General features: G+C 45.3%; 3 protein-coding genes across 3 annotated transcripts; all 3 read left to right on the forward strand.

Annotated features, from left to right (window-relative positions):
• The first annotated feature begins 12,202 nt into the window (after positions 1 to 12,202).
• Positions 12,203 to 13,606, forward strand: LOC147971017 (uncharacterized). Its single transcript, XM_087522877.1, has one exon. It carries the CDS (start codon positions 12,203 to 12,205, stop codon positions 13,604 to 13,606), a length of 1,404 nt encoding a protein of 467 aa, XP_087379003.1.
• Positions 13,607 to 19,820: 6,214 nt separating this feature from the next.
• LOC147971018 (uncharacterized) lies at positions 19,821 to 21,545 on the forward strand. The gene is made up of 2 exons (XM_087523782.1): positions 19,821 to 19,914; positions 20,053 to 21,545. Exons 1-2 carry the CDS (start codon positions 19,821 to 19,823, stop codon positions 21,543 to 21,545), a joined length of 1,587 nt encoding a protein of 528 aa, XP_087379908.1.
• Positions 21,546 to 21,992: 447 nt separating this feature from the next.
• LOC147971019 (uncharacterized) lies at positions 21,993 to 23,357 on the forward strand. The gene is made up of 2 exons (XM_087522798.1): positions 21,993 to 22,829; positions 22,911 to 23,357. The coding sequence occupies exons 1-2, from the start codon at positions 21,993 to 21,995 to the stop codon at positions 23,355 to 23,357; spliced, it is 1,284 nt and encodes a 427-aa protein (XP_087378924.1).
• Positions 23,358 to 24,522: the final 1,165 nt, after the last annotated feature.

The following is a 24,522-nucleotide window of genomic DNA, read 5'->3' on the forward strand; positions in this document are numbered from 1 at the left end:
CGCAAGGAAGAAGAACGAGTCCATGAAGAAGACAAATGGACGTAGTCGAACGGGTCCTCACAAACGCGACGTTATCGGAACCAATCCGAAGAAGCAACACCGGAAAGAAGCACACAGCATAGTAAACAACCACGACATGAACATGGCATGATGCACAACCAAGTATGATGCATGTCCGGTTTAATGAAGCATGGCATGGCATGGCAAAGTGCAACAAACAACACTACAAATTAAGTGGAGTTCAATATGCATCGGGGTGCATATTGCCAAAACAACACATAACGTATTTAGTTCGATCTTGTTTATGTACCCAACAATATTAAATGTCGATTAACATGGCAAGAGGGTGAAGCAAAGTAAAACTACCTATCTAGTCAAGTTTAAATGAGGCCGGAAGCAACGAACAACAATTCCGGTAAATCCCCATATGCATATATTAGGTTTGGTATTGTTCTTCCCTAAACCATATTTTATAGTTGTTAAACATGCAAAGTGATGCCACCATGTTAAACTAGGCATTTTCTACCCCATTTACATATATAATTTATTTACTTCAAAGCTACGGTTATTTAGTTATGAAATAAAGCATTTTAGCATGACATAGGAGCAAATTTAAACAAACAGCATTTTAAACATTTTGAACATGGTTGAAAGGTGGATATTATGAATCTAGACAAAATTCTAAGCAAGTTTCATATATAAAACATTTTAATCCGATGCACAGTTGTGAAGTTATTAAATGCATGAAGAACAGGGACTTTTTTGTAAAACAGTCATCTCTGGAATAATAGACAAATTCGCATAACTGAAAAAAACAGGTATGGGTCGAGACAAAGGCCGGCCCAACAGTGCATAGGATCTGGGCGACTGCTCACCATGGGTTTCGGCCCATTGGTGAAGGAGGCTGGCTAGGGAGGAAGCGCCTGGGCCGGGAGGCCGAGCGCTGGGCCTTGGCGATTGTCGGTGGAGGCGGCCCAGGGGGCGTGGTCGAGCAGGCGTGGTCAACGGGGCGAGCGGCTTTGCTCTGCTCGTTGCAGAGGAAGAAGAGGTCAGCGGCATGGACGAACATGCCCAGGCGAGGGCGCTCGTCCAAGGAAGCAGCAGTAGAGGGGCGATACGGCTCCTGAGAATGGGAGGCCGATCAACGACGGGGAAACGGGCGGATCTGGGCACGAGGACGATCCATCGGCCGATCGATCCACGCGGGCGAGCAGAGGCGCTCGCTCAAACAAGACGAAGCAGAGGCGCGGCTCTCGCCGGGAAGAAAACAGGACGGTGGCAGCTGGGTGGAGCTGTGGCGAGGAACGGCAGCGCGACGGTGGGATCCGGCCAGGACGGGCCTGCAGGCAGTGCATCCGCGCGCAACTGGAGGTGGCGCGACGAGCTTGATGGCCGACAGTGCCATGGGGCTCCTGTGGAGAGAACGAGAGAAAACTTGAAGGCAGGGAGCTAGAGAACCAAGAGAAAAGGAACGAGAGGAGAGGGAGAACAAGCATGGGCAGCAGGGCACTCATCTCCGGCAACGGCGGCGCTCCAAACGGCGGCGTTGGCGCTCATGGCTCCAGCATGGAGGCCTCGGGCTCCTCTCGAGCGGGCACGGAGCTGACTGCTGGTGGTTGCGGGTGCTCCCCTGGCAGATGCAAGATCCGGCGGTCAGGATTGACAGGAGGGGCTGGATCTGGTTTGGTGGATTGGGGAAAACGAGATAGGAAGGATGGCTACGCGTGGGTTCGCTCGGGTGGGATCCCGAGGAAGATGCTACTGGCGGCGACGCGAGGGACAACTGACTAGTATTTAGGGTTAGTCTAGAAATGGACAAAGGGGACACTATATATAGCAATTCAGATCCGGTTAGGGCCTTTGCTCCCTCCGATCGTAATCGGAAGTTCGTGAATAAAATAGTTAGGGAGTCCAAATAAGAAAAGGGAGATGTTTTGTAGATGTTTGGGGATGATCCGGATCCAATGGTGACGACTGTCCAGGTCGGGTCCAGGACAACTTTTCGGACGCGCGCGCGAGGTTGGTTTGATGCACTAAGCAGAGAGGGTTTCGGACCGTGCGATCGCATCGAACAACTCTAGAAGTGAAGAGGGGAAGGAGGATGGACTAGGTGGGCTGTGGCGAGACTGTGAGGGGGAGAAGAGAGAGAGAGGGCCCGACATCTGTTTCCGGAGACCGAAAACGTCCGACGTTAGACGGGCTATACTGCCGCTATAGTTTAACGGTTGGGCTATCAAACAAACTCCGAATGCGATGAAACTTGGCAGGCGACCTACTAACACTAAAACAACACCGCATGCCAACTTTCACCCCAATCCAAGAACATTTTCCGGCCACTTATAAGATAATATTTCGGACATGCCGCGGGCGCGTGCAAGTGTGGTTGGGCTCAGAACGGACAACGGAAGGAATGGGGAGACCTGGACAGATGCAAGTTTCGAAAACATGATGATGCAATGCACATGATGACATGACAAGATGCGACACGCAAGCAAAGGCAGGGCAACAACATCGAATCACTGGAAGACATCTGGCACATCGGTCTCGGGGCGTCACAACAAGACCGGATCTCAGATCTGGAAACTCCCCTCGGTTGACTTTTTCCCTCCTAACCCTAACTTTTTGGCATACTTCATCATGTCATAATTCATCATCTGTGGCTCCGTTTTTGAGCGTGTAGCATATCAAAATGTTCGCCTCGACGAGTACATCATTTCATCTCATTGCATCATTTTCATTTGAGCTCATCGTAATGCCCGAAATGTTGTTGGAAGAGGGCTATGTGAGTATTTTGTCAGATCTGTTTCAACAAATGGCATTTTGTCATTTTTTCCATGATTAATGTGTGCATGCTATTATCCTGAGCTCTACATGTGTGTTGTTATATGCCATGCCATATTTACAGTGGTGCTTGCCATGTATTTTTGTGATATTTGTGGTGACTAGCACAAGCTTGCAAAGTAGCATAATCGGTAATGCTGATTTCAGGGACTTAGTATTTCACTAAGTCCTTGTCCTGATTTTGTCGGTATGCCATATGTTCATGTTGTTTCCTAGTGATCCATGCCTCTTTTGAGGATGATCAGCAAGGATGTTTTGTTAACATTGTGGTTCTCTATCCATCCATGTCTTTGTTTGCATTTATGGAGCACCCTAGATTGAGTCAATCGAGCTCTACTTTTGCTATATCGTGAATCCTGGCAGATTGTTGACTTGTTAGCGATTTTGCCGAGGATGTTGCTATTGATCCGTGCATGCTATGTTGTTGTTCTTGCCATGTCTAGCTTCTATGCCATGTATTCTTGATGGGTGTATGCTTAGTTTGTCATGCCATGCTCTGTAGTGAGTGCATCGGGCTCATAAACATGCCTACTTGCTAATCTGTTTTGCATGCTCCAGTTTTTCACTAAGTCTGAATCTGTTTATGTTTTTGCCATGTTCACATGCTTGCCATTGTATTTTCTGATCCCTTTTGGCTCAAGGTCACTAAGAGACTTTTGTTAATTGCTTTGAGTAGCTTCACGCCTTGCCTTGCTTTGCCATGATATGTTCCTGTAGCATATAGTTTTCATGCTCTAAAGTGTGCTTCCTGATGATAAATCCCAGACTTGTGTTAATTTCACTAAGTCTGAAACCTGTTATCATTTGCAATTTTGCCATGCTTGTTTGAGCCTGTTAATGGACAAATTAGCCGTAGCTCAGTGTTCATCTTTTGTCAAGCATCATGAGTGGATCCCTGACATGTTTTTTTGTCATGTTTGAGTTCTGTAGCATATTTATCTTGTTGCATTTAGATGACTACTTGCTGATTATCGTAGACCAGTGCCATATTTGTTTTTGCTTGCCATTTCCAAACCGTGCATCCGATTCCGGTGATCTTTATATCGATTTCAACCTAAATCATCTCACCTTTCCAGTGGCACTCTTGGATTACCAAGTTGAGGCCAGGTTCATTCATTCCCTTGCAAATCATGCATATGCATCGCATACCGCATCCCGCATATCATACCATGTCCATGTGTTGGTTGTTTACTATGTTGTGTGCTTGTTTCCGGTGTTACTTCTTCGGGTTAGTTCCGATAACATCGCGTTTGAGAGGACCCATTCGTCTACGTCTGTTTGTCTTCTTCATGGACTCGTTCCTCTTCCTTGCGGGATCTCAGGCAAGATGACCATACCCTCGAAATCACTTCTATCTTTGCTTGCTAGTTGCTCGCTCTTTTGCTATGCCTATGCTGCGATACCTAGCACTTGCTTATCATGCCTCCCATATTGTTGAACCAAGCCTCTAACCCACCTTGTCCTAGCAAACCGTTGTTTGGCTATGTTACCGCTTTGCTCAGCCCCTATTATAGCGTTCTTAGTTGCAGGTGAAGATTGAAGTTTGTTCCTTGTTGGAACATGGAGATGTTGTTCCTTGTTGGAACATGTTTACTTGTTGGGATATCACAATATATCTTATTTAATTAATGCATCTATATACTTGGTAAAGGGTGGAAGGCTCGGCCTTATGCCTGGTGTTTTGTTCCACTCTTGCCGCCCTAGTTTCCGTCATATCGGTGTTATGTTCCCGGATTTTGTGTTCCTTACGCGGTTGGGTTATAATGAGAACCCCTTGACAGTTCGCCTTGAATAAAACTCCTCCAGCAATGCCCAACATTGGTTTTACCATTCGCCACCTAGCCTTTTTTTCCCTTGTGAGTCGCGCTCCTGAGGGTCATCATTATTTTACCCCCCCTGGCCAGTGCTCCTCTGAGTGTTGGTCCAAACTAGAGCCCTGTGCAGCGCCTCCTCGGGGAAACTCGAGGTTTGGTTTTAGTTGTATGGAGTGCTCATCTGAGTGTGCCCTGAGAACGAGATATGTGCAGCTCCTATCAGGATTTGTCGGCACATTCAGGCGGTGTTGCTGGACTTGTTTTACCATTGTCAAAATGTCTTGTAACCTGGATGCCGAGTCTGATCGGAATGTCTTGGGAGAAGGAATATCCTTCATTGACCGTGAGAGCTTGTGTTGGGTTAAGTTGGGACACCCTTGCAGGGATTTGAACTTTCGAAAGTCGTGCCCGCGGTTATGGGCAGATGGGAATTTGTTAATGTCCGGTTGTAGAAAACCTGAAGTTGACCTTAATTAAAATACATCAACCGCATGTGTAACCGCGATGGTCTCTTTTCGGCGGAGTCCGGGAAGTGAACACGGTGTTGGAGTAATGCTTGACGTAGGGTTTTCTAGGATCACTTCTTGATCATAGTTGCTCGACCGTGCTTTTGCTTTCTCTTCTCGCTCTCTTTTGCGAATATGTTAGCCACCATATATGCTAGTCGCTTGCTGCGGCTCCGCCATCATACCTTTACCCTACCTATAAGCTTAAATAGTCTTGATCGCGAGGGTGTGAGATTGCTGAGTCCCTGTGACTCACAGATACTTCCAGAACCAGCCTGCAGGTGCTGAGGTTACCGTGCAGATGACGCAACCAAGCTCAAGGAGGAGCTCGATGAAGATCTTGTCCTTTGTGTTGTGTCGTTCTAGTTGATCAGTAGTGGAGCCCAGTCGGGACGATCGGGGATCTGTGTAGCATTTGGGATAGTCTTCTTTTATTTTGGTTCCGTAGTCGGACCTTGATTGTATCTGGATGATGTAATGCTTTATTCATGTATTTGTGTGAAGTGGCGATTGTAAGCCAACTATGTATCTCTTTCCCTTATGTATTACATGGGTTGTGTGAAGATTACCTCACTTGCGACATTGCTTTCAATGCGGTTATGCCTCTAAGTCGTGCTTCGACACATGGGAGATATAGCCGCATCGAGGGCGTTACAAAGCAGACCCGAGGCGGTGAAGGACGACATAGTGGGAATAGCTCCGATGCGTTGGGCGGTGGCGACGTTGGAGCGGCAACGGTGAGGCGCAAGACGGCGTGGTTGAATTAGCTCGGGTACAGCGCACGTCGGCGTCCTGGAGGCAGCTCGGCCTCGGCTTCAACTACTAGCCGTGGAGGGCGTTGCGGTTGCGGTGGACGATGATGTCAGGGTATCAGTTCCGGCGTGATGGTGGAGGGCGGCGGTTGATGGGTGGGATGGGGTGACAGACGGAGGATGTCGGGGTTTTGCGGCTGGTGGAGAGGTAGTTTTGGCGCCCACAGAGTACGAATGGGGAATCGGACGGGGGGAGCTAAGGGGGAACCATGTTTCGGTCTAGGATGTGCTTGTTTTTTTTTTGAACAGATGGGACGTGCTTGTTTGAAATTTGGGGAAAGTACAAACTTTCCCCCCTCTTAAATTTTGGACCTACCGCAGGTCGGGGGTAGGACGATAATCCCAGGTGTCCCAAATAGTGGGCGGGGGCGATTTCGGCCGAGCGCATGTGTGTTTAGGCGGCCACGGTGTATGAATGTTTTTTGGAGGCAGTTGCGTGGTGTCTAGATGAAGATAGAAACCTACGCCCACTACAAAAAATACACTTCCATGATGATATGTGTTTGTCACAATAGGTCACGTTTTCTGTCATGCATGTACATCCATGGCGATTTAATGACAGAATCAAGATAGTCATACCTGTGTTGTCATAGAGGTGTTCCATGACAATACCAAAATTATCATCACGGAAGTGTCCACTTCCATGACGATAAATGGCGCGTCATGGAAGTGTTTTCATCAAGGGTAACCGACACATGGCATCCACCATAACGGGTGACCGTTAAGCTATCGGGTTCCGGTTTGGATTCGATCACCCGTTAACAGCCCCGACCAATGGGGATTTTCCACGTTTAAAATTCTTATTAACCGCTAGGAGCTCAGCGTTGGGACAGATGTCATCCACTCCTTATACACGAGGTGCCTATGATACGTTGGCACATGGCAAGGCCCAAAAGTGGCCCATTCAGATGAAAGAGGCTGGCCCAGTCAAAATTAGCAGGTCGGCCTATATAGGGCCGACTGGTGTCTGTTCCATTCAAGCACATGACCCATACGAGATGTGCCAATTCGGCCCGTCAACGGCCCGTTAACTATTTGACACCATTGTAGTGCATCGTCAGTTCAAGCCCGTAATCTTGGACGTGATGCCTATGTAATGATCATTGCCTGGATATTGTCATGATTATTTAAAGTTCTATCAATTGCTCGACAGTAATTTGTTTACCCACCTTTTTCTATTTTTCTCGAGAGAAGCCACTACTGAAACCTATGACCCCCGGGTCACTTTCTCATATTATTTGCCTTTACGATCTACTTTTCCTTTGCTTTTAATTTCAGATATATTAAACCAAAAATACAAAATTACCTTGCTGCCTTTTATTCTTATTTATTTTATTTGGCGTTCGATCTATCAATCTACTACAATTTATTTCACATCCGTTTGTCTATGTTGAGGCGCCGCTACCCGAAAGGGATTGACAAACCTTTTACACGCCGGGTTGCGAGTATTTGCTATTTGTGTGCAGGGGTTGTTTACGTTATGTTGCTTGGTTCTCCTACTGGTTCGATAACCTTGGTCTCATCACTGAGGGAAATACCTACCGCCGATGTGCTGCATCACCCTTCCTCTTTGGGAAAATATCGACGTAGCTTCAAGCCCCATCACATAACAAGGCAATACGCGGTGCTAGGGGTGACCTAACGCGGTATTAGGTGCTACTGGCGAAGGGGGAAACATCCGGGAAAATATTCCCGGTGTTTGGCATATTTGGACAGACGAACCAGAGGGGGACGGTTGCATGTTCGGTATGCTAGGGACGTGTGGTGAACGAACGGACTGCGTATTCAGATTCGTCTCATTGTTCTGAGCAACTTTCATGTACAAAGTATTTTCATCCGAGTTACGGATTGTTTTATATTAATTTATAAAGATATAAACATTTTCTAAATTTCTGAAATTGTTTAATACGAGTTTGACCAAGTCAAAATGACTAGTCAAATAGAGAAGGGGTCGCCCACATGTCACAGGCTATACCTAAACAAATAAATAAATCTAACTTTTTAATGGAGGCCTACATGTCATCAACTACTAAACTAACTTAGCACTAATTTAATCCTAAGCTAGGCTAAACAAGGGCCGACTCATACACACACCTACGCACACATCTAGCGGCAACAGCACACATAGCAGCAGCTCCTAGCGGCAGCAGCTTGCGAGCAAGGCAGCGGCAGCAGCAGAGCAACGACACCATGGGGCAGCAGCAACACATAGCGCAGCAGCGACAACTAAGCAGCAACAGTGGCAAGGAAACAACCCAAGCAGCCCATCGGCACAACTACAACATTAGGCACGGCGGCAAAAGCAGCAGTATGGGCAGCCGGGCGAGTGGCGTGACGGGCGCGCGCAGCCGGCACAGCACGCCCAGGCGGACGCGACCAGGGGATGTCTTGGGCGCGCGGGCACGGCAGGGGGGAGCCCAGGTCGCGGGCTGGGCACGGTGAGCGCGGACAGAGGCGAGCGGGAAGGCGGAGCTCCGGGCGAACTCAAGGGCAGCAGCTACGGCACAAATTCTCAAGGGGAAGAAGGGGAATTGGACGACGGCCTCACTAAATTTCTCGATGAGTTGCTCGGGAGGTCGGGGGAGCACTGAGGGAGGAGATCTGGGGCGGGGCAGCGGCGGCTGGATGCGGGGAAGAGGCCCGATGGTGAGCGCTTGGGGCGTTCCGGCTCGGGCACTTCGGTGTAGACGAAGGAGACGACTGCGGACAGCCTCCTGTACTTGGTGGTTTGGCACGGGGAGGCACGTGGCCGCGGGATTGACGCCGCGACGATGGCGCTACGCTCGGCTGTGTGCGGGGAGAGGAAAACAAGTGAGGGGGAGGGGATTTTTAGGCTAGGGTTCGTCAAGTGGGGGTCGGGGAGGACTTGCAGGTCACCGAGAAGTGGTAGATGGCCGGCACGTGCGGCAGCGCCGTGGGATGGCCGCCACGGTTGCCCTGCCTCCCACTAGAGTGAGATGTTAGGGATGCCCTAGTTGGGCTGGGCCACGGTGCACTGAGGCCACTAAAGGCCCAGTTGCATAGTAGTTTCATTCCCTTTTCCTTTTTTCTATTTTCTGTTTCATTTTTCTCCTCTCTTTTCTATTTTCAATAACTACTAACTAAATTTTGTTATTTATAAATATTGGTACATAAATAGTATGCATCATCATGAACATGCGCAAAAAGTCTCAAGCCATTTGGAAAAGTATAAACATTTGTTTATTTTAAAAGAACCAATTTAATTGTTGTTGGCCCACTTTCAATAAAGCTAAGGGCATTTTTAGAATTTAAAAGACATTGGTTCCTTCAAGAAAATTACTTGGGGATTTTATAACATAATGTACACATTTTGCTTCACTGTTTAGAGAAATATTATTTTGTCTTTGTTGCAAATTTGAATTTGAACTAGGTTGGGATCAAAGTGAAGTTTAGCAAAAAAATAATTATGATGACATGGCACCATTAGCATGGGTTCACTGTAGCTAATTATCTAGGGTGTCACAAATCTCCTCCACTACAAGAAATCTTGTCCCAAGATTTAAGAGGTAGAGTAAGCGGAAAAGATTTGGTTACAAAATTCTAACGAATCTTCTTGTTCTTATTGCACTCATCGAAGAGGTTGATCCATTACGTTGATGTCTTCATTTCTCTATTTCAGGTCATCATGATGAAGTCGTCATCCTTTCTTCGGCAACCCCATCATACTTGCGAATAGGTAGAAGGGGGAAACTATAAGGACAGATGTCTGGAAGGATTGACATCCGGTAATAATCTCAGGTAAGGAAATTTTAGAAGCACTAGGAAACATATCAAGAGTGATAGAAGGAGGTTCAATGAGTTTCAATCAGGTAGGCCTCCAGCTGATGCTTAAAACAGATGATCAAGGGGTTCAGATCAATGAGGAATAATGTTGCATCTGATTCCGGAATGAAACATGGTAAGGAATTTAGCTCGTGAATTACATACAAAGCAAAGAATGAGGAATAACTTTGGAAACAGGGGTGTACAAGAGAGTCTGGTTTCGATCCTATGGAACTGTGAGTTATGGGCCCACCATGTGGGTTAAAAGTAGAAAGGGCGCTGCCATATTGCACGGTCATGACAACAAGGCATGTCAGAGGATAGTCTATCATTTATGTCAGCAACAATGTCGGTAGCAAGGACGAGGGATGGGGAGAACTATTTTCCTGCTCGTTGAACGAGGCGGACCATTAGGCAAAGTTCTCGGCCATTGGTGGCTACCAGAATATCATCAACAATAGGAACAAGGTCTTGCTGACAGAATTGTACACCAGGTGTTTATAAACAGGAGAATATTACTACTTATATCATATAGACCTCAAGAAAGGTTAAACCAAACAATGGAAATGATAATATGATTATCAAATTAAACAGAACAATGGAAAGGAAAATGTGTTTAAACACATATTTCAGTGGTATATCCTTCCCAAGGACAAACATACCATGATATCCATGACAGGATAGAAGTACAAAACCATTTAGGTAAGGGGAGAGGAATTTCATGACATTACCCGAACAATAGTGTTTGTATAATTGATCAAGAAAAAATTTAGCATTGTGCTTCAATTGTCTTGTTGATGAACAGAGTACCACAGACATGATTCGAGATAGCATTGACATGGTCACTAGGTAAAGATCAAACTTTGGATACACAAAGGATCCATCAGGAACAACTTATAGAATAAGTCTCGCAATTTCCTCATGGAAGAATAGATATCCTTGCTAAGAAGGAAACTATAACAATAGGTCCTCCGGCCAAGTGTGCTAGGCATGATATCACCTTACCGGGTCATATAAAGACCAATGTTATAACTCTTATAAATATGTTCCAACCATCATATCTAACCGAGGTTCAGATCTGATTGGTGTCGTGCAACACAATTTGACGAGAAGACATTGTAAGATTCTCGGTAGTGAACTATGGAAGCGAGTTCCAAAACAAGAGTTATTCATTAAAGAGTAAATTGCAGAAAACCACCAGTTTGAGGGCTAGGTTAGCAGAAATCATTACGTTATAGTTTCTTGGCAAAAAAACACCAACTCTCCCGTAAACAATTTGCAAATACCACTGATCGGCGGATCGGACACTGATAAGTGGATTTATGACAGGTGGGGCCCGGTTTTTGCCGACATGGCGCTGTCAGCTAGTCCGACAGCCGTTAGACGCCGTTAGACGGTGCCGTTCGTTCTGTTTACTCTTATCCCTCGTTTCCCCTGTCTTCTTGCCCCATTTCTCCCTTCTTCTCCCCTGTTCCCGGTCGTGCGGCACACCATCCCCGCCCCCCGTCGCAGCCATGAGTCCGGCGAAGTCGAGCGATGCTGGCAGCGGCACCCAGCTGTCCACTGGCAAGATGTGCGGGAGCTCGAACCCTACGAAGGCGACGGTAGAAGAAGAGGAGGAGGAGGACCCGCAGTACTCGGTGGAATTCAGGGCAGCCAGATCTTTCGCCGTGACAGTGAAGGCAAATCCAGTTGGAAGCCAGCACATTGCTTCAGCTTTCGGCGGCGTCTAGTGAGATCCCAGTCCCATTCCCCTCCCCAATCACATTCCCCTTCTGTTGCTAGGGTTAGGGTTAACGTAGTTCTAGGGTTTTTGTGTGTTATAGTTCTGTAATTAGAATGATATAGTTCTTTAATTAGATGCTTACAACTAGGGTTTCTGTAAATAAAAGGATATGAATTGTTGCACTCAAATGATGTTCTGCTCTGGTCTGCACTAGCTTGCTTCAGTTTCCCTTAAGTACTTATAGTGCACTATTGTATTATTATTTGCAATCTTGAAGATGAGGTTTGGGAATTGAGGATGCATTTTCATGATAGAGATAATATTGAAAGGAGTATGATGATGTCAGACATCACATATTACAATTTGGTAGCACTCATGGAGACAGAAGGGTATGGTTTTAGAGATTATATGTATTATGTGAGGGACCCTGGGCTAGGGATTGAAGGAATGGAAGAAATAGATGATGATGATAAGTTAGAGGAAATTTTAGACCACATAGCAGAGAAGAATAACAAGATATTGAATGTGACAATAGTTAGGGCCAGTGCAGAGAAAGTTCCCAATACAAATACCAGTGTTAATGTCATTGAGATGCAGACCCCAATAGAACAAATTGGAGAGCCCAAACTGTATCAGATTGATGATGAAGGAGTGTTGTTCAATGCTGAAAATGTGCATATAGAAGCTGAGAGTTATGATGCAGGAGGAGAACAAGAGTCAATGCCCTTGCAGTTTGACACACAGCAGAGCAGAATAAATGTGAGCCTCGAACCTGCTTTAGGTGATGTAGTAGTGGAAGAATACCATGTGACTGACAATTCAGAGGAGCAACTGTTAACAGAGCAAGAAATGGAGGAGAAAAGGAGAAATGAAATTGAAATGTTTAGGAAGAACAAGAAGGAAAGAGTGAAGGACACTTGTTTGAACAACAAGGAAATAGTGCAGGAGACTTGTTTGAACAGGAAAGCAGCAGTGATGGACATTGAAGAGGATAGTGATGATGATGATCTAGTAGAATATGGTGATATCTTAGCTAGGCTTGAGGAGATGAGAAGACAGAGGAATGACCCAGAACTTCATTTTGAAGGGGACACGGATGTTGAGGAAATGTGTGACTCAGAGGTGGATGATGAGCTGTATGTGCCACAAGGTGAAGAAGAGGATGTAGAGGAGGAAGAGGAGGAGGAATTGGAGGAAGAGGAACAAGAGGATGTGCTAGGGCAAGATGTACCAAACAAGAGAAGGGCCAAGGGACAAAGAAAAGGCCCAACAAGCAATTCACATGGGAGTATAGAACACATGTTTGAGGAGGACTGGATTCCATCATCTGTTGAGGACAAGAAACCACAAGACCTTGGTGTGGAAGATGATGATGGTGCTGAGGCATTGGCATATGTGTTGCCCAATGGTAGAAAAAGCAGAGCAAAGAAGATGAAGAGGAGGTTATGGTTTGATGAGCACAGAGCTCATCCAAAGGAGCAATTTGTGAAGCATCTTTCCTTCTTAAATGTGTATCAGTTTAGAACTGCACTTCAAACCCTGCACATTGCTCAAAACAAGAACTTTGTCTACCATAGAAACTACAGTGATAGGGTGATAGCACAATGCATAGATGAGCAATGTCCCTTCTATATAGCAGCTTCTCAGATTGCAAATGAGATGTCATTTACAATTAGGAAGGTGTATTTAGTGCACACATGCCCTTCTATGTCAGAGAACACTAAAGTCACTGCTAAGTGGGTTTCAAAATTCTGTGAGGAGGCTATCAGAAATGACCCATGCACAACAATCACAAGTATTATTAATACTGCAAAGAGCAAGTATGGTGTGGACATATCAACACACATGGCATACAAGGCAAAGAGGGCAGCAAAGGTTGTTGTATTAGGAGACCAGAAAGCCCAGTACACCAAGATTAGGGATTATTTACAGGCTGTGTTGGATACAAATCTAGGTCCAAGATGCATTGTGACAACAAGATATCTGAAGGAGCATCCAAGCACTAACCCTAGATTTCATGCACTGTTCATATGTTTGAATGGATGCAAAGAAGGGTTTCTCAATGGCTGTAGACCATTCATAGGTAAGTCAATAATATTTGTGCTAAGTGCTACTAATGTTTGATTTCATGTGCTAATCAATTGTGATTTCATTTATTTGTTGTAGGTCTGGATGGTTGTTTCATCAAGCTCACTACTTTTACAGGGGGAACCGATGTTTTGGAGGAGGGTGGAGCCTTGGACGAACCCATGGCCAAATTATTGACTGTGTTGCGGTGGCTGTCTGTGGGCGGAGGGGAAGCAGACCCGAGGCGGCGAAGGACGATATAGTGGGAATAGCTCCGATGCGTTGGGCGGTGGCGACGTTGGAGCGGCAACGGTGAGGCGCAAGACGGCGTGGTTGAATTAGCTCAGGTACAGCGCACATCGGCGTCCTGGAGGCAGCTCGGCCTCGGCTTCAACTACTAGCCGTGGAGGGCGTTGCAGTTGCGGTTGCGGTGGACGACGATGTCAGTGTATCGGTTCCGGCATGATGGTGGAGGGCGGCGGTGGATGGGTGGGATGGGGTGACAGACGGAGGATGTTGGGGTTTCGCGGCTGGTGGAGAGGTAGTTTTGGCGCCCACAGAGTACGAACGGGGAATCGGACGGGGGGGAGCTAAGGGGGAACCATGTTTCGGTATAGGACGCGCTTGTTTTTGTTTGAACAGATGGGACGCGCTTGTTTGAAATTTGGGGAAAGTACAAAATTTCCCCCCTCTTAAATTTTGGACCTACCGCAGGTCGGGGGTAGGACGATAATCCCAGGTGTCCCAAATAGTGGGCAGGGGCGATTTCGGCCGAGCGCATGTGTGTTTAGGCGGCCACGGTGTATGAATGTTTTTTGGAGGCACTTGCGTGGTGTCTATATGAAGATACAAACCTACCCCCACTACAAAAAATACACTTCCATGATGATATGTGTTTGTCACAATAGGTCATGTTTTCTGTCATGCATGTGCATCCATGGCGATTTAATGACAGAATCAAGATAGTCATACCTGTGTTGTCATAGAGGTGTTCCATGACAATACCAAAATTATCATCACGGAAGTGTCCACTTCCATGATGATAAATGGCGCGTCATGGAAGTGTTTTCATCAAGGGTAACCGACACATGGCATCCACCATAACGGGTGACCGTTAAGCTATCGGGTTCTGGTTTGGATCCGATCACCCGTTAACAGCCCCGGCCAATGGGGATTTTCCACGTTTAAAATTCTCATTAGTCAGAGGATCCACGTGTCGGCTCAGCGTTGGGACAGATGTCATCCACTCCTTGTACACGAGGTGCCTATGATACGTTGGCACATGGCAAGGCCCAACAGTGGCCCATTTAGATGAAAGAGGCTGGCCCAGTCAAAATTAGCAGGCCGGCCTATATAGGGTCGACTGGTGTCTGTTCTATTCAAGCCCATGACCCATACGAGATGTGCCAATTCGGCCCGTCAACGGCCCGTTAACTATTTGACACCATTGTAGTGCATCGTCAGTTCAAGCCCGTAATCTTGGACGTGATGCCTATGTAATGATCATTGCCTGGATATTGTCATGATTATTTAAAGTTCTATCAATTGCTCGACAGTAATTTGTTTACCCACCTTTTTCTATTTTTCTCGAGAGAAGCCACTACTGAAACCTACGACCCCCGGGTCACTTTCTCATATTATTTGCCTTTACGATCTACTTTTCCTTTTTAATTTCAGATATATTAAACCAAAAATACAAAATTACCTTGCTGCCTTTTATTCTTATTTATTTTATTTGGCGTTCGATCTATCAATCTACTACAATTTATTTCACGTCCGTTTGCCTATGTTGAGGCGCCGCTACCCGAAAGGGATTGACAAACCTTTTACACGCCGGGTTGCGAGTATTTGCTATTTGTGTGCAGGGGTTGTTTACGTTATGTTGCTTGGTTCTCCTACTGGTTCGATAACCTTGGTCTCATCACTGAGGGAAATACCTACCGCCGATGTGTTGCATCACCCCTTCCTCTTTGGGAAAATATCAACGTAGCTTCAAGCCCCATCACATAACAAGGCAATACGCGGTGCTAGGGGTGACCTAACGCGGTATTAGGTGCTACTGGCGAAGGGGGAAACATCCGGGAAAATATTCCCGGTGTTTGGCATATTTGGACAGACGAACCAGAGGGGGACGGTTGCATGTTCGGTATGCTAGGGACGTGTGGTGAACGAACAGACTGCGTATTCAGATTCATCTCATTGTTCTGAGCAAATTTCATGTACAAAGTATTTTCATCCGAGTTACGGATTGTTTTATATTAATTTATAAAGATATAAACATTTTCTAAATTTCTGAAATTGTTTAATACGAGTTTGACCAAGTCAAAATGACTAGTCAAATAGAGAAGGGGTGGCCCACATGTCACAGGCTATACCTAAACAAATAAATAAATCTAACTTTTTAATGGAGGCCTACATGTCATCAACTACTAAACTAACTTAGCACTAATTTAATCCTAAGCTAGGCTAAACAAGGGCCGACTCATACACACACCTACGCACACATCTAGCGGCAACAGCACACATAGCAGCAGCTCCTAGCGGCAGCAGCTTGCGAGCAAGGCAGCGGCAGCAGCAGAGCAACGACACCATGGGGCAGCAGCAACACATAGCGCAGCAGCGACAACTAAGCAGCAACAGTGGCAAGGAAACAACCCAAGCAGCCCATCGGCACAACTACAACATTAGGCACGGCGGCAAAAGCAGCAGTATGGGCAGCCGAGCGAGTGGCGTGACGGGCGCGCGCAGCCGGCACAGCACGCCCAGGCGGACGCGACCAGGGGATGTCTTGGGCGCGCGGGCACGGCAGGGGGGAGCCCAGGTCGCGGGCTGGGCACGGTGAGCGCGGACAGAGGCGAGCGGGAACGCGGAGCTCCGGAAGAACTCAAGGGCAGCAGCTACGGCACAAATTCTCAGGGGGAAGAAGGGGAATTGGACGACGGCCTCACTAAAGTTCTCGATGAGGTGCTCGGGAGGTCGGGGGAGCACTGAGGGAGGAGATCTGGGGCGGGGCAGCGGCGGCTGGATGCGGGGAAGAGGCCCGATGGCGAGCGCTTGGGGTGTTCCGGCTCGGGCACTTCGGTGTAGACGAAGGAGACGACTGCGGACAGCCTCCTGGACTTGGTGGTTTGGCACGGGGAGGCACGTGGCCGCGGGATTGACGCCGCGACGATGACGCTGCGCTCGGCTGTGTGCGGGGAGAGGAAAACGAGCGAGGGGGAGGGGATTTTTAGGCTAGGGTTCGTCAAGTGGGGGTCGGGGAGGACTTGCAGGTCACCGAGAAGTGGTAGATGGCCGGCACGTGCGGCAGCGCCGTGGGATGGCCGCCACGGTTGCCCTGCCTCCCACTATAGCGAGATGTTAGGGATGCCCTAGTTGGGCTGGGCCACGGTGCACTGAGGCCACTAAAGGCCCAGTTGCACAGTAGTTTCATTCCCTTTTCCTTTTTTCTATTTTCTATTTCATTTTTCTCCTCTCTTTTCTATTTTCAATAACTACTAACTAAATTTTGTTATTTATAAAAATTGGTACATAAATAGTATGCATCATCATGAACATGCGCAAAAAGTCTCATGCCATTTGGAAAAGTATAAATATTTTTTTATTTTAAAAGAACCAATTTAATTGTTGTTGGCCCACTTTCAATAAAGCTAAGGGCATTTTTAGAATTTAAAAGACATTGGTTCCTTCAAGAAAATTACTTGGGGATTTTATAACATAATGTACACATTTTGCTTCACTGTTTAGAGAAATATTATTTTGTCTTTGTTTCAAATTTGAATTTGAACTAGGTTGGGATCAAAGTGAAGTTTAGCAAAAAAATAATTATGATGACATGGCACCATTAGCATGGGCTCACTGTAGCTAATTATCTGGGGTGTCACAAATCTCCTCCACTACAAGAAATCTCGTCCCGAGATTTAAGAGGTAGAGTAAGGGGAAAAGATTTGGTTACAAAATTCTAACGAATCTTCTTGTTCTTGTTGCACTCATCGAAGAGGTTGATCCATTACGTTGATGTCCTCATTTCTCTATTTCAGGTCATCATGATGAAGTCGTCATCCTTTCTTCGGCAACCCCATCATACTTACAAATATGTAGAAGGGGGAAACTATAAGGACAGATGTCTGGAAGGATTGACATCCGGTAATAATCTCAGGTAAGGAAATTTTAGAAGCACCAGGAAACATATCGAGAGTGATACAAGGAGGTTCAATGAGTTTCAATCAGGTAGGCCTCCAGCTGATGCTTAAAACAGATGATCAAGGGGTTCAGATCAATGAGGAATAATGTTGCATCTGATTTCGGAGTGAAACATGGTAAGGAATTTAGCTCGTGAATTACATACAAAGCAAAGAATGAGGAATAACTTTGGAAACAGGGGTGTACAAGAGAGTCTGGTTTCGATCCTATGGAACTGTGAGTTATGGGCCCACCATGTGGGTTAAAAGTAGAAAGGGCGCTGCCATATTGCACGGTCATGACAGCAAGGCATGTCAGAGGATAGTCTATCATTTATGTCAGCAACAATGTCGGTAGCAAGGACGAGGGATTGGGAGAACTATTTTCCTGCTCGTTGAATGAGGCGGACCATTAGGCAAAGTTCTCGGCCATTGGTGGCTACCAGAATATCATCAACAATAGGAACAAGGTCTTGCTGACAGAATTGTACACCAGGTGTTTATAAACAGGAGAATATTACTACTTATATCATATAGACCTCAAGAAAGGTTAAACCAAACAATGGAAATGATAATATGATTATCAAATTAAACAGAACAATGGAAAGGAAAATGTGTTTAAACACATATTTCAGTGGTATATCCTTCCCAAGGACAAACATACCATGATATCCATGACAGGATAGAAGTACAAAACCATTTAGGTAAGGGGAGAGGAATTTCATGACATTACCCGAACAATAGTGTTTGTATAATTGATCAAGAAAAAATTTAGCATTGCGCTTCAATTGTCTTGTTGATGAACGGAGTACCACAGACATGCTTCGAGATAGCATTGACATGGTCACTAGGTAAAGATCAAACTTTGCATACACAAAGGATCCATCAGGAACAACTTATAGAATAAGTCTCGCAATTTCCTCATGGAAGAATGGATATCCTTGCTAAGAAGGAAACTATAACAATAGGTCCTCCGGCCAAGTGTGCTAGGCATGATATCACCTTACCGGGTCATATAAAGACCAATGTTATAACTCTTGTAAATATGTTCCAACCATCATATCTAACCGAGGTTCAGATCTGATTGGTGTCATGCAACACAATTTGACGAGAAGACATTGTAAGATTCTCGGGTAGTGAACTATGGAAGCGAGTTCCAAAACAAGAGTTATTCATTAAAGAGTAAATTGCTGAAAACCACCAGTTTGAGGGCTAGGTTAGCAGAAATCACTACGTTACAGTTTCTTGGAAAAAAACACAAACTCTCCCGTAAACAATTTGCAAATACCACTGATCGGCAGATCGGACACCGATAAGTGGATTTATGACAGGTGTGGCCCGGTTTTTGCCGACGTGGCGCTGTCAGCTGGTCCGACAGCCGTTAGATGCCGCTGTTCGTTTTGTTTCCTCTTATCCCTCGTTTCCCCCGTCTTCTTCCCCCATTTCCCCCTTCTTCTCCCCTGTTCCCGGTCGTGCGGCGCACCGTCCCCGCCCCCCATCGCAGCCATGAGTCCGGCGAAGTTGAGTGATGCTGGCAGCGGCGCCCAGCCGTCCACTGGCGAGATGTGCGGGAGCTCGAACCCTATGAAGGCGACGGTCGAAGAAGAGGACGAGGACCTGTAGTACTCGGTGGAATTCAGGGCAGTCGGATCTTTCGCCGCGGCGGTGAAGGCAAATCCAGTTGGAAGCCAGCACATTGCTTCAGCTTTCGGCGGCGTCTAGTGAGATCCCAGTCCCATTCCCCTCCCCAATCACATTCCCCTTCTGTTGCTAGGGTTAGGGTTAATGTAGTTCTAGGGTTTGTGTGTGTTATAGTTCTGTAATTAGAATGATATAGTTCTTTAATTAGATGCTTACAACTAGGGTTTCTGTAAATAAAAGGATATGAATTGTTGCACTCAAATGATGTTCTGCTCTGGTCTGCACTAGCTTGCTTCAGTTTCCCTTAAGTACTTATAGTGCACTATTGTATTAGTATTTACAGTCTTGAAGATGAGGTTTGGGAATTGAGGATGCATTTTCATGATAGAGATAATATTGAAAGGAGTATGATGATGTCAGACATCACGTATTACAATTTGGTAGCACTGATGGAGACAGAAGGGTATGGTTTTAGAGATTATATGTATTATGTGAGGGATCCTGGGCTAGGGATTGAAGGAATGGAAGAAATAGATGATGATGGTAAGTGAGAGGAAATTTTAGACCACATAGCAGAGCAGAATAACAAGATATTCAATGTGACAATAGTTAGAGCCAGTGCAGAGAAAGTTCCCAATATAAATACCAGCGTTAATGTCATTAAGATGCATACCCCAATAGAACAAATTGGAGAGCCCAAACTGTATCAGATTGATGATGAAGGAGTGTTGTTCAATGCTGAAAATGTGCATGTAGAAGCTGAGAGTTGTGATGCAGGAGGAGAACAAGAGCCAATCCCCTTGCAGTTTGACACACAGCAGAGCAGAATAAATGTGAGCCTGGAACCTGCTTTAGGTGATGCAGTAGTGGAAGAATACCATGTGACTGACAATTCAGAGGAGCAACTGTTAATAGAGCAAGAAATGGAGGAGAAAAGGAGAAATGAAATTGAAATGTTTAGGAAGAACAAGAAGGAAAGAGTGAAGGAGACTTGTTTGAACAAGAAGGAAAGAGTGAAGGAGAATTTTTTGAACAGGAAAGCAGCAGTGATGGACAATGAAGAGGATAGTGATGATGATGATCTAGTAGAATATGGTGATATCTTAGCTAGGCTTGAGGAGATGAGAAGACAGAGGAATGACCCAGAACTTCATTTTGAAGGGGACACAGATGTTGAGGAAATGTGTGACTTAGAGGTGGATGATGAGTTGTATGTACCACAAGGTGAAGAAGAGGATATAGAGGAGGAAGAGGAACAAGAGGATGAGCTAGGGCAAGATGTACCAAACAAGAGAAGGTTCAAGAGAGAAAGAAAAGGCCCAACAAGCAATTCACATGGGAGTATAGAACACATGTTTGAGGAGGACTGGATTACATCATCTGATGAGGACAAGAAACCACAAGACCTTGGTGTGGAAGATGATGATGGTGCTGAGGCATTGGCATATGTGTTGCCCAATGGTAGAAAAAGTAGAGCAAAGGAGATGAAGAGGTTATGGTTTGATGAGCACAGAGCTCATTCAGAGGAGCAATTTGTGAATCATCTTTGCTTCTTAAATGTGTATCAGTTTAGAACTGCACTTCAAACCCTGCACATTGCTCAAAACAGGAACTTTGTCTACCATAGAAACTGCAGTGATAGGGTGATAGCACAATGCATAGATGAGCAATGTCCCTTCTATATAGCAGCTTCTCAGATTGCAAATGAGAAGTCATTTACAATTAGGAAGGTGTATTTAGTGCACACATGTCCTTCTATGTCAGAGAACACTAAAGTCATTGCTAAGTGGGTTTCAAAATTCTGTGAGGAGGCTATCAAAAATGACCCATGCACAACAATCACAAGTATTATTAATACTGCAAAGAGCAAGTATGGTGTGGACATATCAACACACATGGCATACAGGGCAAAGAGGGCAGCAAAGGCTGTTGTGTTAGGAGACCAGAAAGCCCAGTACACCAAGATTAGGGATTATTTACAGGCTGTGTTGGATACAAATCCAAGTTCAAGATGCATTGTGACAACAAGATATCTGAAGGAGCATCCAAGCACTAACCCTAGGTTTCATTCACTGTTCATATGCTTGAATGGATGCAAAGAAGGGTTTCTCAATGGCTGCAGACCATTCATAGGTAAGTCAATAATATTTGTGCTAAGTGCTACTAATGTTTGATTTCATGTGCTAATCAATTGTGATTTCATTTATTTGTTGTAGGTCTAGATGGTTGTTTCATCAAGCTCACTATTGGTCAACAAATTCTAGCTGCTACTGGAAGATATGGGAACAATAATATTTTTCCCATTGCTTTTGGAATTGTTGATGAGGAGGACACTAACTCCTGGACCTAGTTTTTATATCAGTTGAGACAAGCATTAGGTGGAGAATCTGGGAAGTTTGGGAACTACACAATAATTTCAGATAGGCAGAAGGTAATTAGTTGTAATTACTTTCTTTATTTACTTTCTTTATTTACTCTCTTGTATTTACTTATTGTACACACAGGGCCTTTTAAAAGCCATTACCAGAGTGTTTCCGAATTGTCCCCAAAGGTTTTGTCTTAGACATATCTACTAGAACTTTCAAAATGCTGGGTTTGGAGGGCCTGAATTAAAGCAATACATGGATGCAGCTAGTTATTCATATACTGAACATGGTTTTAAAACTGCAATGGCTGCATTAAAGAATGAGAGTGAGGCTGCTTGGGAATGGCTAAGCAAAATACCTAAACACACTTGGGCCAGACATGCAATGGATATGAACTGCAAAACAGACTTAGTTGTTAACAATCTAAGTGAGGTTTTCAACAAGTGGGTTCTAGATGTCAGGGCTAAACCAATTAGGACCATGGTGGATGGAATTATGACAAAGTTAATGGTCAAGTTCAATGCAAATAGAACAAAGACTGAGACTGTAAGATGGGAAATTTGTCCAACATATGCTGAGAAATTAGAGGAAGCAAAGAAGTTTGCAAGGAACTGTCATGCTTTGATGGCTGGGCCCAATCTTTACCAAGTCACTAGTTGGGAGACAACTTATGCTGTGAACCTACAACATAGGACTTGTGGGTGCAAGAAGTGGGATATGACAGCAGTTCCTTGCAATAATGCTATTTCTGCCATACACAAGGCTAAGCTTCAGCCAGAGGACTTTGTTCATGATTTCTTCAAAAAAAAAAAGATGTACCTGACAGCTTACAGTCCCATTATATATCCTGTACCTGGACCTGATATGTGGCCAAGGACAGACAGTATGGACATTGAGGCTCCAGTTTTCAAAGAACACAAGGGAAGGGCACAGACTAAGAGGAGAAAGGGCCAATATGAGAAGCCAGCTCCCAAAGACACCTCAAGAATGGCCTCAATTACCTGCTCTAATTGCAAAAAGGTTGGCCATAGATACACCAACTGTAATGTTGCTTTGAATCCATCACTGGCAATGAGAAAGAATAGGCATGAGGTAACCAATGTCCTAATATTGACTATTTGTTGCTGCTTTGAATCCGTCTTACTGTTCTTACACTATTTGATCTTTTTGTAGCCAAGTAGCAGCTCCTATGAACTTGATGCAGCCACACCAGCAAGGAGGGCCTCTTCTGCTGCTGGTGCTGCTGCTACTGCACCATCACCAGCACAGAGGGCATCTTCTTCTTCTGCTACAGCACCTGGACCAGCAAAGAAGAGGGCCCCTTCTGCTTCTGCAACAACACCTGGACCACCAAAGAAGAGGGCATCTTCTGCTTCTGCAACAGCACCTGGACCACCAAAGAAGAGGGCCACTTTTGCTGCACCAGCACAGAGGACAACTACTGGTAGTTCATCATCTGATGCAAAGGGTAAAATAACAGTAACTAGATCTTCAGCTACTGCAAAGGGAGCAAGGGCATCTTTCTTGCCTCCAAGGCCAACTGGTGTTTCCCAAAGAATCAGGAAGCCCACCCAGAAAATTAGAGATTACTTGACTGCTTCAGGTGCTCCATGGGAATGATGCATTTTAGGTGTGTGAAAACTCTTGTGATGATGGTCAATTTGGTTGTGTGTCAAAATAATGTCAATTTGGTTGTGTCAAACTGCTGTTGAGATGTTTGGTTGTGTCAAAATACTGTCAATTTGATCAGTTTGGTTGTGATGATGGTCATGTAGTTGAGATGTTTAAGTTAAGTTGTCATACTATAATGCTTCGATGGTATTTTGTGATGATGAGTTTATCATACATTTTGTGATGATGATGAGTTTAGCATACATTTTGTGATGATGATGAGTTTATCATACATCTTTTCTGGTATTTTGTGATGATGAGTTTATCATACATTTTGCGATGATGAGGCTAGATGTCGACAAAGCCACCAAAGATGCCAAAAAACGATCGAAGATGCCTAAAAACCCTAGTGAAGGCTAGATGTCGACAAAACCATCGAAGATGCCAACCCTAGGTGATGGCTAGACGTCGACAAAACCATCGACGATGCCTAAAAACCCTAGTGAAGGCTAGATGTTGACAAAACCATCAAAGATGCCAAAATATCCTAGGTGAAGGCTAGATGTCGACAAAACCCCCAAAGATGCCTAAAAACCCTATTTGATGGCTAGACGTCCACAAAACCATCAAAGATGCCTAAAAACCCTAGTGAAGGCTAGATGTCGACAAAACCATCGAAGATGCCAAAATACCCTAGGTGATGGCTAGACGTTGACAAAACCATCGAAGATGCCTAAAAACCCTAGTGAAGGCTAGATGTCGACAAAACCATCGAAGATGCCTAAAAACCCTAGTGAAGGCTAGATGTCGACAAAACCATTGAAGATGCCAAAATACCCTAGGTGATGGCTAGACGTCGAAAAAACCATCGAAGATGCCTAAAAACCCTAGTGAAGGCCCGGAAGGACCGCACACTATTCAGAATTTCCTCGGCCTGACGCACGAGGATATATACAAATCATTCTTCGGACCCCAAATAGAGTGTCCGGACACTACCGAGGATGTGGGCATGAGCAGCAACCGCACCGCGGCCCAAGTAAGTAATCCCATGGCCGAACACACTGTCCTTTTTTTTTATCATGACATCATTCTGAAGAATCGCTCTTTGACCAGGACTGGATAACAAAGGCGAAGGTGATCCGGTGTTCGGCCCCCCTTCCTGAAGGCTTGGACA

Source organism: Triticum urartu, chromosome 5A (assembly GCF_056163025.1).
Source record: "Triticum urartu cultivar PI428250 chromosome 5A, HENAU_Tu73, whole genome shotgun sequence".
Lineage (NCBI taxonomy): Eukaryota > Viridiplantae > Streptophyta > Magnoliopsida > Poales > Poaceae > Triticum > Triticum urartu.

Coding starts and splice junctions, on each gene's coding strand:
- LOC147971017 (XM_087522877.1), top strand. CDS start 12,203: ATGCCCTTGCAGTTTGACACACAGCAGAGCAGAATAAATGTGAGCCTC.
- LOC147971018 (XM_087523782.1), top strand. CDS start 19,821: ATGGAGACAGAAGGGTATGGTTTTAGAGATTATATGTATTATGTGAGG. Junction 19,915..20,052: donor GGAAGAAATAGATGATGATG/GTAAGTGAGAGG, acceptor ATACCCCAATAG/AACAAATTGGAGAGCCCAAA.
- LOC147971019 (XM_087522798.1), top strand. CDS start 21,993: ATGGATGCAGCTAGTTATTCATATACTGAACATGGTTTTAAAACTGCA. Junction 22,830..22,910: donor TGAGAAAGAATAGGCATGAG/GTAACCAATGTC, acceptor ATCTTTTTGTAG/CCAAGTAGCAGCTCCTATGA.